This window comes from Convolutriloba macropyga, chromosome 5, assembly GCF_964194025.1.
Source record: "Convolutriloba macropyga chromosome 5, txConMacr16.3, whole genome shotgun sequence".
Classification (NCBI taxonomy): Eukaryota; Metazoa; Xenacoelomorpha; order Acoela; family Convolutidae; genus Convolutriloba; species Convolutriloba macropyga.
Window position 1 is genome coordinate 16,598,565 of NC_134472.1, and position 16,398 is coordinate 16,614,962.

Here is a 16,398-nt window from a genome sequence, read left to right on the forward strand (position 1 = left end):
CCGTTGGGCGCTACCTGTTTATCCCGTTTTTGAGGACGAAAACTCAAATGCGTCAGATGAAAAATTGGTCGAGCGACAAATCTCATTAAAAAGACCGACAGCACTTCCTTTGAGAACAATTAAAAGCTTCAAGGTGCAAGCTATATTGATTTCATTTCGTTGTTAGACATACTCTGTAAAAAGAGTTGTGGGAACACGCAACAAAATAGCAAAAATGCTGGAAACAATCAAAAGTTCAAAAATAGTCGAGAACAAATAGCGTCGAAGCCAATTAAATTATTAGCTATGAACCTAAACCATTTTATAGATCCAATTATGCCTAATTGAAGAGGAAATAGAACCCATCATTAATGAGACTAACCGACAGTGCAATAAAAAAAAAACAATTACAAACATAGCTGGCGCAGACAGCCAGAAAATTGCCGCGAAAGCTTCGTAGATCTGCAGTCTCAAAAAGATAGTAAAAAAAGAGACCAAAAAAATTCTTTTAATTAAATGCTGAGATGAGATGTTATAATTTGATTCAGAATCAGTATAACTTATTGCTGTCTCTATTAGCTCCTCTTAAATAAACCTTAGTTAGAATGACACTCACATCCAATGACCTTATCTCCTTGAATTAAAGCAACGAAAAGTCAGTTTGAGAGTGAGGAAGTCATAGCGCTTAACGCAAGTCACGTGTGCCAAACAAGTAATCACGCGAATGAGAAAACTCTCTCCACTAGGAGTGAATAATGAGATCACACACGCAATTCCAATGAAATTGCATGAACGAATGAATAAAAAGCAGAATTGCAGTCATATGGTCGTCGCAAAAAACTTGACAACGAAAACCGAGAGACGGCCAATCGTCCCAGCTATCGCTTTGCGGCTATTAAAAACAATCATAATCCAAAAACTCTCAAAAAGGTTTGAAAACAAGTCGCGTCAGTCGTTAGAACCCGCAGATTTGAAATTGAAAAAACTACAAACTCAAATATGTGTAAAAAAAACCAATGACAACCCTAATTAAAGGAATTAAGTAAGAGAGCATAAGAAAAATTGCAAACGAGGGCCAGATTCGAAAACTAATATTTTTTCTGAAAAAAATTGAAGTTACGAAAACTGTTTATTATGAAAAAAAACCTTCAAATTGAATTAAAAAAAACATACCCAGCAGATTGCCGGAAAATAGCCGCCGTTGATTCCAATAAGCATGATTGGGACTGAAAGAATAGAAGATATTGAAACAAAAAAGATTTTTGTACAAAAACATTTTTAAAGTCCGATTTACTTTGATGGCATTTCGTAGTTGAACATAACGTACTTCTGTTTCTTAGAGAGAAGCTACAGGGGCTACTATCAATACCAATAAGCATTAGAGATGGTAACTAAGACTTATAAGAACGACCTTCAAATAGCGGGCATCTAAAATTGGGCTTTATGGGTTTATCCCGTTTCTATTTCTGACTTCTATTTTTTATACTGACTCTGTTCATTTTGATTTGCTTTGCTGAGCAACTGATGTTAAAAATCATTTTTAGCAGAATGAGAGAAGAGAGAAACTAGCCTAGAGAAGTCAAAAAGATTTCACGAAAAAGGTTGAAAAAGCGGCAAAATGAGGTAAAGCAAAACATTTTTTTATTCGACGAATTAAAAAAACATAGCAGGACAAGTCCTGACTTACAATTCAAAGAATTTTCATTGACTCAACAAACAACAAGACCTAGAACGGACAATGGGTGAATTGGGAAAACCATTTCTAAAAAAAATCAGATGAAAAAAACAAAAAAAAAACAGAAAATCAATGTCAAAATGCTGCTAGGGAGAACAAAAAACCACTAGTGAGATATGTAATTTTGATTCTAACAAAAATCTAGGTCCAGAATGAGCTGTGAATGGATTGGGAAAACTATTTAGAAAAAGAATCCGATCCAAAAAATCGAAAAAACAGTAAAAATCAGAGTGAAATTGCCGCATGTGAACAAAAAACCACTACCGATAAACCGAATTTTTGTTCAAACACCGTTTTCTCACTCTACTTTAAAATTAGAGCGAAAAATATTCACGCCGCAAAACCACTCGCTTTTTCGCTCCATTTCCTGTTTCAGCGTGACCAAAATAACCACTCCAATTTGACTTCAAAAATCATGAAAATGTGTGAACAGATCTTAAAAAAAAAGACAGCGCCCCAATACAATTCAAATTCTTTGAATTGTAAAAAAAAAGGAGCGCTATAATAGCCGGCTGAGAAGATAAGGGCGGCTATTAATCAGACCGATGAGAGAGCCACTTAGAGCTATCCACTGAGACTAAATCTCGGCAAAAAAATACAAAAAGCAAAATTCAAAAAATCAAATATTTCAAAGACATATAGCATCACAGTCTTTGAAAACCACTCGTTGCCTTTTGAGGGGTTCAAATAAGATCAACTATACATCATTAGAACATACATATTGACTTTTAAAAGTATTCAGAAAGAAAATGAAAAGAAAAAACAGACAACAGAATTCAAACTACCAAATGTGAACCAAAAAATTTGCTCTCAAAAACCGCAAATCCCTGAACACCGATCTCTCCCTTCACTTCCAAAAGCACCTTGAAAAAAGTCACGCTTTTGAACTACTCGATTTTGGCTCCTTACAGCTCCAGTGTGACTATAATCACTACTCCAATTTGACTTCTCATTGACAAAAAAGTGAACAGATCTTAAAAGACAGCACACCAATACAACTCAAATTCCTCGAATTGTAAAAAACGCATAGCAGGAAAAGTCCTAAAATACAATCCAGAGAATCGAATGAAACACTATAAGCTACTTTAATTGACCAGCAGACAAAATGAGCAAAGCTAGAAAAAGAAAAAGTAGTTAGAGATACAAAAATAATAGCATTCAAAGTGTGTATACTTTCAGGATCAGCGAATTGAAAGCCAAGTTGTTGAATACCAAGATCCAGTTGAGCTTCTGGATTCAAAATTTTCAACAAAAAACTCTTAACGTTTATGCAGAGGAACAGCGCCAAGCTAAAGAAAATATTGACTACTTGAGCTCAAAAACCTTGAAAGTGACAAAACATTCCAAGAACCTCAACAAACAAAAACGATAATCATCGCAAATGTGTCTAAATCTTAATTTTATGTCTTCAAAAGCAATTGTTTCCTACCAATATCTGCATAGCATTTAATTTGCATGCTAGCAGAGTTTGCATAACTTTTTTGTCTCCGGAAAATACCTTTTAAAACACCTTCAAACTCAAGGTGGTTTCAGTGGTCCTAAAGGACAGAAACTTGGAAAAAATGACAGAGTTTCAAAAAAATTGAAAAAAACTGCAAACTTTATTAAAACGCCGCTAAAGTTGTTGGTAATGATAATTTCACAATCATTCCATTGTCTCGAGAACCCAGGCAGTAACCGATCTTAAAGTCCCAAATACAAAAACGACAAAAACTTAAGAATCGCAAAAATCACAACCATTTTGTGTGATTAAATTTGCATTACACCAAATAATATAGAACAAAACAGACATAAAAAAGAAGATTGCAATGCACCTCTACGGACATTTAAAAACGTTATTTTGATACCAATCTACAAAAAAACTTTAAAAATGATGAAAACATAGCCCGCAGGTTGCCGGAAAAGAGCCGCGACAGACGCTTGTGGTCTTCCATGAATTGAAATAACTAAAGAAATAAGATATACAGATTGACTAACATTACTTTAAAAGACCACTAGACTTTTTGGTTAGATTCGGACTGTCATTTTTACGAGACACATACGCTCTATAAGGAAAAATAGATGCAAACTATTGACCTTTAACAAGTAAATGTTAATAAAAAGGTCATTAAGCGGGTTCAGAAGTCAATTTGACGTAAAAGCAGAACAAATGACGTCACCCACACAAACTGAAACTGCAAACTAGTAGAAGTCACCGAAGTCAATGAAAAAATCAATTCCAAGAAGTCAGGTCTTATGAATCATCGACAAAGACCAAGAATTTAAAAAACACGATGTCCCCACTAATAGCCGCTTTCGCTTCGCGGCTTTTAAAAACAATAAACTGAACTATTTTGTACTCAAAAACTAAAAAAAAATGACCTTTCACCTTGAATTTAGGCTTCACAAGCATGTTCAGCACTCTTAGCACTTGAAAGACTACTAAAAGTAGCTTCGGGCCTCTGATGAAACTTAATGCCCTCTGGTGGCTACCTGTTAAAAACCGTTCTGAAAGGTCAGTCATTGAAAAATGTGGGAAAACTACTTAAAAAAGAGCACAAATACAATCCAAATCCTTTGGATTGTAATAGGAGCACTATAATAGCCGGCTCAGAAAATGAGGGCGGCTATTAAAAATGAAATTACTTTGCATAGTTCTTGTGTTTCTACTGCAATTCCGTTACATTTGACGATCTCTTACTAACTTGACCAATTTTGAAAAAGCATGCCACTCAAAACTGCGACTGGTCTAAAAAGTCTTTGCAACAACTTTAGAATCTCGAATGCTATGATTATCTAGTGCTTTTCCGCCGCAACTACAGAAACATAAATTAAGGTTATTTGGAAAAAATTGCTCAAGCACCAAAATTACAGTATTTATTGAGTTTTGACTGTCTGTTAATTGTTTCGTGATTCCACTCGTGGTTGCATTTAGTAATGACACAACTCACTCGCCCTTTAATAAGACATAAATATGTCTATTCAGTAGCTCAAATTCATAGCTAAGGTTTTATGGGTCTCTTAAAAAAATTAATGGGATTATTAGAGTGCTGCTCATGTTGAAGGTTATTTTTGCTATATTAATAGCTAGCAGCTGGTTTTATTATCTTGAAATTAATCATACTTGTAAAATTTGGAATTTTTTAATGTCGACTGCATTTATTTTTTAATCTCGTTCCTTTGTTGCATTCTAGAAGTTGCCATATCCGCTCTTTTGAGGAAAGCTTGAATTTTTAAGAGTTTCAAGTTTTTGCTTTACGATATCCTAGGTCTTGCAGTGAAATGTTTCCTAAAATGTTGTTCTTAATGCCTTCAACAACCGAGTTTATTTGTTTGGTTTTGTTTTTGCATATGCATTGTTGACTACCGGAGGTAGTATCTATAATCAAGTTGATAGCTAGGTCTTTTGTCTGTTCAATTATTTCGATTGTTATTCACGAGTAGCCCTGCTGTGGTTTTTACTTCGTTCACTTTTTTACTTGTAACGCCAGGCGCACTTCAAATCAACTTTCTTTTCATTCATGCAATGGTTCGATTAATTACTGCCAACAAATTACAAGTGACGTCATTTTGTTCGGCTCACTCGTGACTTACCACTCTCAATTTGACTTTTAAGAAAATCAGATTACTATTAGTCAAAAAGAGTTGAACGATTTGAAAATTATTCCGAAGCAATTTTACATTCCATAATTGCAAACCAATTACAGACATCCAAACATAACGGACTAACGAGCTCTAATCAATTCCAGCCTTCTTCAGTCGGGGAGGGGACGTAGCCTAAATGCGACTAAGAAATTCACTAAGAAATTCACTCAGAGGTTATTATATACCACTATTAAGATTTAATGTGAAAAACTGACACCAATTTCGGCGCATTTATCATATCACTTTCAGTATTAAATTGCTGCCAATTGAGTTCAGCTGCTCGAAATTGCGATTGAGAGAGAGTTTTAGATCACGCAAAATTCAAAGTAACGGGCGTAAAAGTCACTCGAAAAATCAAAATCGTTAAAGCGAAAATTTTGCATAAAAAGACACGCATTTACAATAATTGCTTCTTTTCGAGAGCAATTAAACAGTTCAGTTTGGAAAACCTGTTTTGTTCAAGTTTTTTAGATAATTCTTTTCATTAAGATTTTATAAACTAAGGTCTACGAGGCTATCGCAGCTTTTTGGTAATCTGTCATTAATGATGTGTATGTTTGCACTTATTTTTTCGTGTCCGTTTTTGGTACATATTGTTATCTGGGGCGGGAGGGGGTTCTTATGTGTATCTGTCTTTGCGTGTAGCGAACGTCCTTGCATGCAATTCAATTACCGTATTCCCAACTTGCTTCTAATGCTTTAGGGGCTTTCGAACCCTATATTTCAGTTATCCTGGTATTCCAGGTCATGCCCTAATTAAGCACGTTTGTAATTTCAACACTGATCACTGTGATTAGTTGCTGTGGTGGAAGCTTTTAAGTCAAGCCCATCATACACTGCACTATTCTCAAATTATGAATTCTTTTACATTCAGTTGCCTTCACCTGTGCGCAGCACTGGACCAGTGCAGTCCGTCTTTCACCAGTTGACTCTGGTATGGATAGAGGTATCCCAGGAAGTCCATCATGTCCACCTCGTGTTTCTCCACAAGGTGCTTCGTGATCTTCATAGCTCTCAAATGCCACTCTTTCAAGTAGGGCTTCTTGTTCATCACTTGCTTCACAAACACTCCACCGTAACACCTGTACAACGCAAAATCATGTACAAAATGCTACAAACCTCGAAGCAAAACGCCAAGCTATAGGGTCGCGTTCGAATGCATCTAAACCTTCAAGCAATTCGAAATAGCAGCAATAGACATGCGGCACGTAAACTGCTGGCAGACCTGTATGGAGAGACGAATAAAATGGATGCATACAGGTCGCGGCATGAATATATGTAATACGAAAAATAAGCGTCACACGGCTAATAAATTAAAAACACCACGGCAAGCGCCGAGCGTCGGGTGAATATCTCTCTAAAAACTGTCGTGCGGTTGCATTCGTCAATCGCTGGCTGCGACTTAGCAAGCTTCAATTGAAGTGATCAAGATTAATTGAAGTGAGTGGAGGGCGGAGGTGGAGGAGCCAAACTCTAAAGAACCGCCCTTCACACAATGAGTTTATGTTGCCCGAACAGTTACGGTTAAACGCATACTTAGAAACTAGTAAGGCGTATGACTCTGAGAGAACTGCTCAAAGAACTAATGCCATCCGGGCCCAGCCTGTATAATCCGTTTTTGTGGACAAAAAGTAAAACGGTCCGACAAAAAACTGTCAGACTAGTACGAAAAATCGCAAAATACCAGCAGGACTAATATAATTGTTACCAACTTCGTTTGAGAGCAATTAGAAAAGAAAAAATCACCAACAAATGCATATAGCTGAGATTGCCAGAAAAAGGCTGCAAAAGCTTTGTAGATCTGCAGTCTCAAAAAGATGATAAAAGAAACAGGCCAAAGAAATTTTTATTATTTAATGATTAGATGAGATTTTGATTAAGAATCTGTATAAGTTATGGCTGCCTCTATTAGCTGCTCTCAAATAACTTTCAATTAGAGAGACACAAACACAGTTGACCTTATCTCTTTGAATTAAATTAAAGAAAAGTCAAACTACAGAATGAGGACGTCAAAGAGTGGGTTAGTGTAGTCACGTCCGACCAAGAACTTATTCACGCAAATGAATAAAAAACGCTCCACTAAGAGTGAAAAATGACGCCACGCACGAAATTCAGTTCAAATGACACGAACGAAAAAACAAAAAGCGGACATGAAGTGATTGTGACGTCATATAGTCGTAACAAAAATCTTGACGAAATAAAATAACATAGCAGGACAAGTAATGAAACAATTCAAAAAATTTTCAATGACAAAACAAAAACCCGACCAAGAATGAACTATGGCTCGATTGGGAAAAGCAACTAAGAACCAATAATAAAAACCAGTAAAAATTCAAAATCAAATAGCCGCATGTAAACAAGGGAGAAAGCGAATTTTTGTTCAAACACCATATTCTCACTCTACTTTAAATAAGATGCAATAAAACACTCGCGTTTTCGCTCCACTTCCTATTTCGGCGTGACCAAAATCTTCACTTCAATTTGTTGACTTCAAAAATCATAAAAATGTGTGAACAGAACTTAAAAAAGAACGGCTCCATACAATTCAAATCCTTTGAATTGTAAAAAAAATCCAATAGAAGGCCAATAAATAGCCCCACCTATCGCTCCACGGCTATAAATTATAAGCCCACGCAACGGGTTTTATATAATATCCTTAATCAGAAACAGACTACACGACCAGCTAACTACATGAAAACATAGCCGGCAGATTGCAAGAAAATAGCCACGATAGACGCTTGTGGCGTTACATGAATTGAAACGACTATAAAAAAAGACAGATCGACCACCAGTCTTTTAATAGACCACTAGACTTTTTGGGTTAGCTTCGGACTGTCATTTTTATGAGACACATAAGCTCTATAAGGAGAAATCCTTAATAGGCTTTTCAAAATTGGGATCTTTTCCGTTTGTGCCCCCTCAGCTTAGTGGGCGCATATTATTTGCAGCCCCCCCCCCCAGATGCACGTGCAATATTTGGGGGGGGGGGGCACAAACGGAAAAGATCCCAAAAATTAATATTCGAAATCAAAAACTCAAGACTCTAATATTCAAGAATTAGGGCATATGTTTGGCAACACTTAGATGCACACTATTGACCTTTAATAAGTATATGTTCAAAAAGTTTAAAGTTTCATAAGTGAGCTCAAAAGTCATTTTTTTAGTGAGGTAAGTCATTGAAAAAGTCAATTCCAAGAAGTCACGGTAAGACGAAACAAAAATCTGTTAGACGAAGTAAAAAAAAATTGGAGCGCTATAATAGCCGCCTAGAATTGAGGACGCGGCTATTAAAAACATAAACCGACTGTCAGTAGAATTGCTCTCGAACGACAGGCGGGTGGAAAAACATTTTCCGCCGGGCTTCGAACCATTGACCTCCCGCTTTATAACCATATGCACTGCCGACTGTGCTATTTGTCCCTTATGTTTGCTATGCTGCATCCAAGATACTATTAGCAACAAACTTTACTTCGGAAAGAGAGCAATAGGGATCACTCTAAAATGAAGAACGAAAGCGTAAAAAGACAATTGAGAAGGCGAAGAATGTTCTAGAAGAAAAACGCAAGATTGTCAAGCGAAAAATTTGCATAAAAAAGGCCAACATGTTTACAATAAGTGAACTATGAGCTTCTTTCAAGACCTTTTAATAAAACATAGCTGGCAGATTGCAGCAGATAGCTTCGTAGATCTGCAGTAAAAAAGACAGACCAAAAAATAGTCTTTTCCTTGCAGGCTGAGATGTTATATTTTGATTAAGAATCTGTATAAGTTATTGCTGCCTCTATTAGCTAACTCAAATAACATTCATTTAGAGTGACACACATTCACTTGACCTTATCTCTTTGAATTAAAGTAAATAAAAGACAATTTCAAAGTGAGGAAGTCATTTTTGAGAGTGAGGTAAGTCACGTCTGGTCAAAAGTTTAATCATATGAATGAGCAAAAAAACTCGCTCCACTAAGAGCGGAAAATGACGTCACACACGCGTTTCAGTTGAAATTGCATGAACGAGTGAACAATAGGCTCAGCACAAATAGGTTCACAACAATTTTACTCAGATCGCTTTTAGGTCAAAACGCTGCCTGATTAAATAGTACTTCTTGTAAAAAAAGATCTGAAAAAATCAATACTCTCTTCGAATCGCAGAACGGTGCCCCTATACAACAAGAACCGCCCTTCACTCCATGAATTTATGTCTTTGAAACAGTTTAAGTGAATCACATACATAGAGACTGGTGAGCCGTAGGGCTATAAAAGAACTTAATGCCTTCCAGGCTTTCCATGTTTATCCCGTTTTCAAGGACGAAAATTCGATCTTTTTAATTGCATTAAAAAAGACCCCCATGACCATTATAATTGCTATCGACAAATAATTCTTCTTTTCAGTAACAATAAAATCGGTTTCAAGTGCTCAATTCTTTGCCATTTCACCCGAGAACTATATGAATCATTACATTACCAACCTGTCGGCTACTGGTGGACTGTTAGCCCATATGATTGCACTGGTCTCTGGTACGTGTTTCTTGATCTCAGTCAGAAACTTGTCCAGATTGCTTTGGTACTCGTTGATGAGGAACGTGTCGCCGTATCGCATGATGTCCCATAACATACTGCACGCAATCACCACGTCTGGCTTCAACTCTTCTATCGATTTCATTACCTTAAACGGGAAGACAGTTTACTGTTTTGTTATGTGGAGCAACATGTCATAAATTATTTGCCAATAAAACTTCAAGCTGGAAAGTTAAAGCACTACGCAGGTGGTTATTTACAACTCACAAAACCTTAAAACTGTGTGCTCTGCATAGTCCTCAATTTTATGCACTCCTGAGGATACCAAAATTGATGCACTTGTTTTGGTACAGACCTATCTAATTGTATAGGGCATAGACCAAACATATCTAACAGCACATCAGGCGCTTTAGATTGCAGTGTAGCTTAGACTCATTCGAAATTTGACACAAAACCATCTTAAGGAAAACCTAACGAGTCGTTTTTGAATTCTGAGGTAGTGCAAGAAGCGTAGTTACAAATAGGCTGGGGCTTCTGAGATAGTTTATGATCATCGCATAGTAACAAGCATAAAATTAACAGGAAAGAATCCATAGCCAACTTACTTCGTCCAGGTAGTCGTACCATACGCGTGTGATGAAGTAAAACTTCACATGGTAATCTTCCTTGACGAACTCTCTCACTTCTTTGTAGTGAGGATCATTCGTAAGCTGTCCAAATTCTCCTCCATCTAATAAAGTGTCATTCAAGATGGATCTGTGCGCCTAAAATTTTACCCATTTTCGAACCATTTTGGAACTTGATTCCGAGCAGTTTTCTGATTTCAGCATTTCTCAGCATCTTCAGAAACTGCTCCGCAAAGATGAGAAGTTGGTTTCTTTTCAAGAAAAATTTTGGAGCAATTTTTTCGCAGAATTTTGCAAAATATGAAATTTTTGCGCAATATAAAAACCCGGAGATAGTTATTATGGTCGAGCATTGTGCCGCAATGACAAAAAATTAAATTACTTGACCCAATAGAGTCCTATCTTTGTCGGCAAACGTTTTCCAATCTTCCACAAAAAAAATTTTGTGGCCGAGTTATGCCTTCATTTGGCAATAGTTTTCATTCTTTCTTCCTTAATTCCGCACATTTTGTCTATTTTATTATCAAATTTTCTCATCTTTGCGATATGAAGTTATCTTTTGCTTTATAGTTTTATAGTATGTTGCCCGAACGAAACGCAGCAACGTGTTAGCGTCAAATTAATCAAAAGAATTAAAAATGCAAGAAGCTAATCAGCTCCGAACCGGTACAAAAAGAGCCGCTAATCAGCTCAGCTCGTCTTACCAAAAACAAGCAACAACGAATACAAATAAACAACGGGGAACAAAACCAAGGACAAAAGGTGATAGAGAGAGACATCGACCTGCCCATCAGATCAGCTAATCAGCTTTGGGACACATTATGCTTTTACCGTTTTATAAGACAGCTAATCAGCCTGCAATATTACATAAATTAGCTAATCAGCTTTGAATATTATACAAGCATGCAATTCCACCGTCAATATTTTATGAATAATCTCGGAAAAAATGAGATTTTAGTTTTAAAGGATGGATAACAGAAATTATCGCCATTGTGATCCATCTTTCAGTTGAGATCTGTTTTGTTGTCCATCCCGCATAGATACTCTACCATGTTCAGTCAAGCAAATCATCAATCGTCAGTCAGCTCCGTCAAGGTAGCAATGTCAAGTTCAGTTCACAGCTCGACGCTTTTCTGTGAATTCACTTCCTTTAGGTTGCAGATTTGAATCCATCGTCGAGGTTGTTGCGGTTATGCTGCTCCAAATATTGGCAACTAAGGAGGATAATTGCTAACACTTCTCAGAGGAAGATTTCACAGAACCAAGAAAATTGCTCCATGCTATTTTATATGGCTATAGCCTTCACATTACCACAGGGTATTATCCCACCATTGAGTTCACATGAAGTAAAAAATATACGCAACAAAATCAATTTTTCAAGCAAGTAAATTGCTTAGAATGGGATAGCAATAACCTTATCAGATTTTTGACGATACAATTCTCCAGATCTTAAACAATAATATCTTCTAAAACCTACTTTTGCGAGTGATATCACTCAATGAAAGAATTTAGATACATCTCAATTTCTCATATCTTAAGAAGTATTAGAAGGCAAATCGACAAATTATCTCCAAAATAAACTTACGGGCCTTAGACTATAAACACACAGACACAGAAATTAATCCACAGTTGTCTACGCGATCTATGTAAACCATTTAAACCAACAAATTGTTTCGAGAGATAGTTTGCTGGAGTTTTTTTAGTTGCTAAGTTTACTATAATCAGCACTAGCCATACAGGAGAGGTTAATTGATGAGCGCTGATGGGGAGCGAGTGTTGGGTATTCCCGCTTGATTGTGGTGGAGTGGGTTGGTGGCATGGGGGAGTGAGGGGAGGACGGGGAAGAACCACCCTTCATATCTGAATATATGTCTCAACTGCTCCGTTCAATCGCATATTTAGATACAAGTGAACCATAAGGGTCTAAAATAATTTAGTGTCCTCTGGGATTCACCGGTTTATTCCGTTTTCGAGAAGGAAATGTCAAAAGCGTCATACGAAAAATCACCCAGCGAAAAGTCGCATAAAAATATTGCAGCACTAATATAATTGCTAAACATTGTTTGAGAGCAACAAGAGAAAAACACCACGAGTACAGCAATTTAGCAACGCTCAGATAAGAGATTTACAGCTATATAAAATAATTCCTCGACAATTTATTCTTCTTCCATTTTTTCGGTAGCCACTTTTTATTAACCTTCCTTTCAGCAAGAAACATTGTTTTTTTGAAATTCTTTTTGAATTCATTTTTTATTTCTGCTAATTAATTCTACATGTCCCGAAAATTTTTTGATACAATTTAAACCCTGTTCTCATTTTGCAAATTAAACCAAATATAATGAATGTAGTTTTAGTGTAAACTAAACATTTTGACAGTTAAACAAGTAGGCTCGTTAATGTGCGTACGCACATAATGTTCCAACCCCGCTCATCCACATTTTTGACCTAATTGGCTACCAAATGATGAAGAGAAAACTTTCAAAAACATAAACATCGTTCAATTAACAACCAATGGAATACACTAAAGCAACGCTGGAGGGCCGATGGAAGTTGTTGATAATAGGACTACTAGAAAGGACAATAATAAAACTCAAACAACAAAAATTATATACGACATAATCTCGATGTCGATGACAAAAAAAATAACAAAACCAAAATCGCATCAGATAAAACCTAAACAAAACATTATAACCTATAATTCATTAAACAAGATGCGGGACCTGTCCTCAATGCGACTTGTTAACGAGTCGAAAAAAAAGAGGTGCGAAGTTCAAAAATACGTTTCTATTTTTGAAAACAATTAATTTCACAGTTATTTATGTCCTTAGATATCAACTGAAATCACTAAAATGTTCATCTATATCTCCATAAAACGCAATTGAGACACGTCATTATCCAATTTTCAATTGCGCGAACTTTCAAAGCCAATGGGACTTACAATTTTTGTTATAAATAAAAAAGAAAAAAATCCTCTAAAATGTACAAATATAAAAAAATCTCGAACATTTTATGACATTTTGTAGTAAGTAGTAACAAAGCCAAAAACAAATGTTTGAAGCCAAAAACCGTCATAAAAATAAAATTATAGCTCACTGGAAATGAGTTGTGACCTGTGTTTACAGAGACTGAGCCACAAATCGACCAAAAACTATTTAAAAAAAGCTTAAAAACCCAAATACGATTTTGAAAACAAATACTTTCAAAAATCGTGCCAAACAAAAAATTTCAATAAGAAGCAATGGATTAGTTTGCAACATTTCAGGAAGTCAATTGGGCCTGTTATAAATGAGAATAAGTCACGATCCCACAAAATACCAACAAATACATAAAGAAGCCGAAATTTCAACCATTTTGACATCACTCTGTTCAAGGCACTATAATTATGATATGTTACCTTCAAAAACTGTAAATCATCACTTTCTCCTCATCTTACCATCAACGAGTCTTCCTTATAAAAGGACTACGAAAGACATGACAAAAAGAAACCCAAAAATTGGACAGCACTGAAATCTCGAAAACTTTTTGAAACTGAATGGTCGAAGTAATCAGTCACAACATTAAACCAAGCGCGAAAAAAATTTAGAATCAAACAAAAATACTAAACCTTCTAATTAGTGAGATTGAGCTACATGGTTACGAAAATGAAAGCAAAAGGATACAGTTGAATTTTCTTTTAATTTCAATTTTATAGTCATTAAAACAAACAGCAATAAACAGAAACCTTTAACTGGGTTGAAATATACTTCCTGGGGAAGCAAGACCTATCGTTATCTGGTATTTGGCGTATAACAAAAAGAAAGACAAACGTAGGCAAAAACGAAAAAATCCGAAAAGCTGTGCGAGATAAATGTGTCTCAGCCCAAAAAGCATAAACTATATAACAAAAACAATTAACATATTCTTCATATACGCCTTTTTCTAACGCTGTACATTTCTCTACTATAGTTTCCTTCATTTGGACTGGTCAATAATGCCATAATTTGACAAGGAAACAAAATTTGCGATTATGCTCAAAAAAAATTGAAAACGCATAGTATCAAAACAACGAAACCATCAGTTGAATATCAAACCGTTACCGACATCAATATAAACTCAGAGGAAGTCGCAAGATCGGTGTCCTCCTGTTTTTACTCAGCACGAAGTTGAGAGAAATAAAATAAATTAGTGTGCAATTTCAAAAATTCACCAATTCTTTCAAAACAAATATATTCATTGATAGCAGAGATTAGATAACAATTGAAAAAATTGTCTAGGTTCATTTAAACCTCATACAAAGATAAATGGATCTTTTAATGGGGACACTTAGTCATTGCGCTACAAAAAGTATAATAAATGAAAGCATAACAAGAGGTCTAAGAAATTTTCACGAAAACAATTGGTCAGAGCCATGAAAACCACGAGCTTAACTCTGAAAGAATAATTTAATCTCTGAGCCCTGTCATCAATTGAGCCCTGATTTGAAATTCTTGTCAGAAATTTACAAATAACATTTACATAGCAGAAATACTTTAAAAGTTCGGGCCCCACTAAATTCTAAAGATTTAGTTATCGTACGGATCCATGGTTGAAAATTACAATTCCAGAAGACTCCTAAATCCAGCGGGAATAGAACTAACTCTGTTTTGAGCTTTACAAGATTATGGCCACAGTTTTAAGATGGCCGCAGCAAGTGGGTTAAAAAAGGTCCCATTTTAGACGAAAAAATTCGAAATTTTGAAAAATTTAGCATAAAGTCTAGCCAAAAAACTCGGATAGAACAATTCAGCAACCCTCCCCTACCTTATGAGATAAAATAAATAACAATAAAGTTAACAATTTTTACATATTTCAGCAAAATTGACGAAAAATTGTTCAAAACTACCGGAAATGTTAATAAAAACAGCTGAATTACGTCTAATATTCACAAAAATTCACACCTAGATAACACCTATGAAAAACGGAAATACAAAAAATCTTTTTAATTCCATATTCTACGCTGGACGGGCTTTCTAATGATACCACTCACAACTCTCTACGATGATTATATCGATCGGCCAAAATTGTCTGAACAAAAAAAAACCCATTTGAGTATATAGTTCCTCCCCCACTAAAGTGGGTCGGAACAATAAATTTTGCTAGTTAACTCATTATGTAAATCACATAAGAAATCTATTCAGTAGATATCCTTAGCTAAACAAAATCATAAAATTTCTAAGAAAAAACGTTGGCCCTAAATTTTTCTTCGAGCAACAAAAAATTCAAAGTATTTACAAAGATCAATTCAGTTATAGAACTTCACAATGAAATCTCTTTGGTCTCTCCACAAAAGATATCGCTCTGCCAAAATTGGCTTAAGAAAAAAATAAGGCTTGTATAAAGTTCCTAACCCCAAAAAAACTTTTGGATACTTGCAACAAAGCTATTGGCTATATAATTATCAATTATTTGTATTCAGCACGAAAAAGTAACACATTACAACCTGGTTGTGCTTGATTAGAAGATGATTATGGTTCAATTAATTACAAGGGTCAGATGCAGACGTCAAAAGCCCAAACCAAATGAAATCTAATTAAATACTGCTATTCAGCCTAATTTTTTCTCTGCCAAGACTTAGTTTAAAGATCACAGAAAGTTGATACTTAGTTGCATCAAGGTGACCATATTACATCAAACTCCTTAAAGTGAAAGAACAGTATCGAATGGTTATCACCCATCCCCACAAGACGGCGCATTGCACTATTCAATCTAACATCCAATTAAAAAATTAGGGCTAACAGACATCTACTCTGCAAACAGATGGGACCCGCTTAAAGGCGTTTAAAATCGAATTTGGTGGCTATCCGGTGCAAGCAACAACAAAACTAGCTGACGCGTCTTTACGCTCGTTGTTGGAACCTAAGAATTTGATCATTTACGTCTCTGCACAATTGTAATTTTAAAGTT

General features: G+C 35.7%; 1 protein-coding gene across 1 annotated transcript in view; it reads right to left on the minus strand.

Moving 5' to 3' along the window:
* The window catches only part of LOC142339174 (uncharacterized), a 37,475-nt gene that overhangs the window by 14,366 nt on the left and 6,711 nt on the right, over positions 1-16,398 (minus strand). The window contains exons 3-5 of the mRNA XM_075388972.1: positions 10,456-10,614; positions 9,802-9,998; positions 6,223-6,420 (exon numbers count right to left, since the gene is read on the minus strand). Of these exons, the coding sequence (XP_075245087.1) occupies positions 6,223-6,420; positions 9,802-9,998; positions 10,456-10,614 (554 nt within the window). The remainder of the gene's footprint in view (positions 1-6,222; positions 6,421-9,801; positions 9,999-10,455; positions 10,615-16,398) is intronic.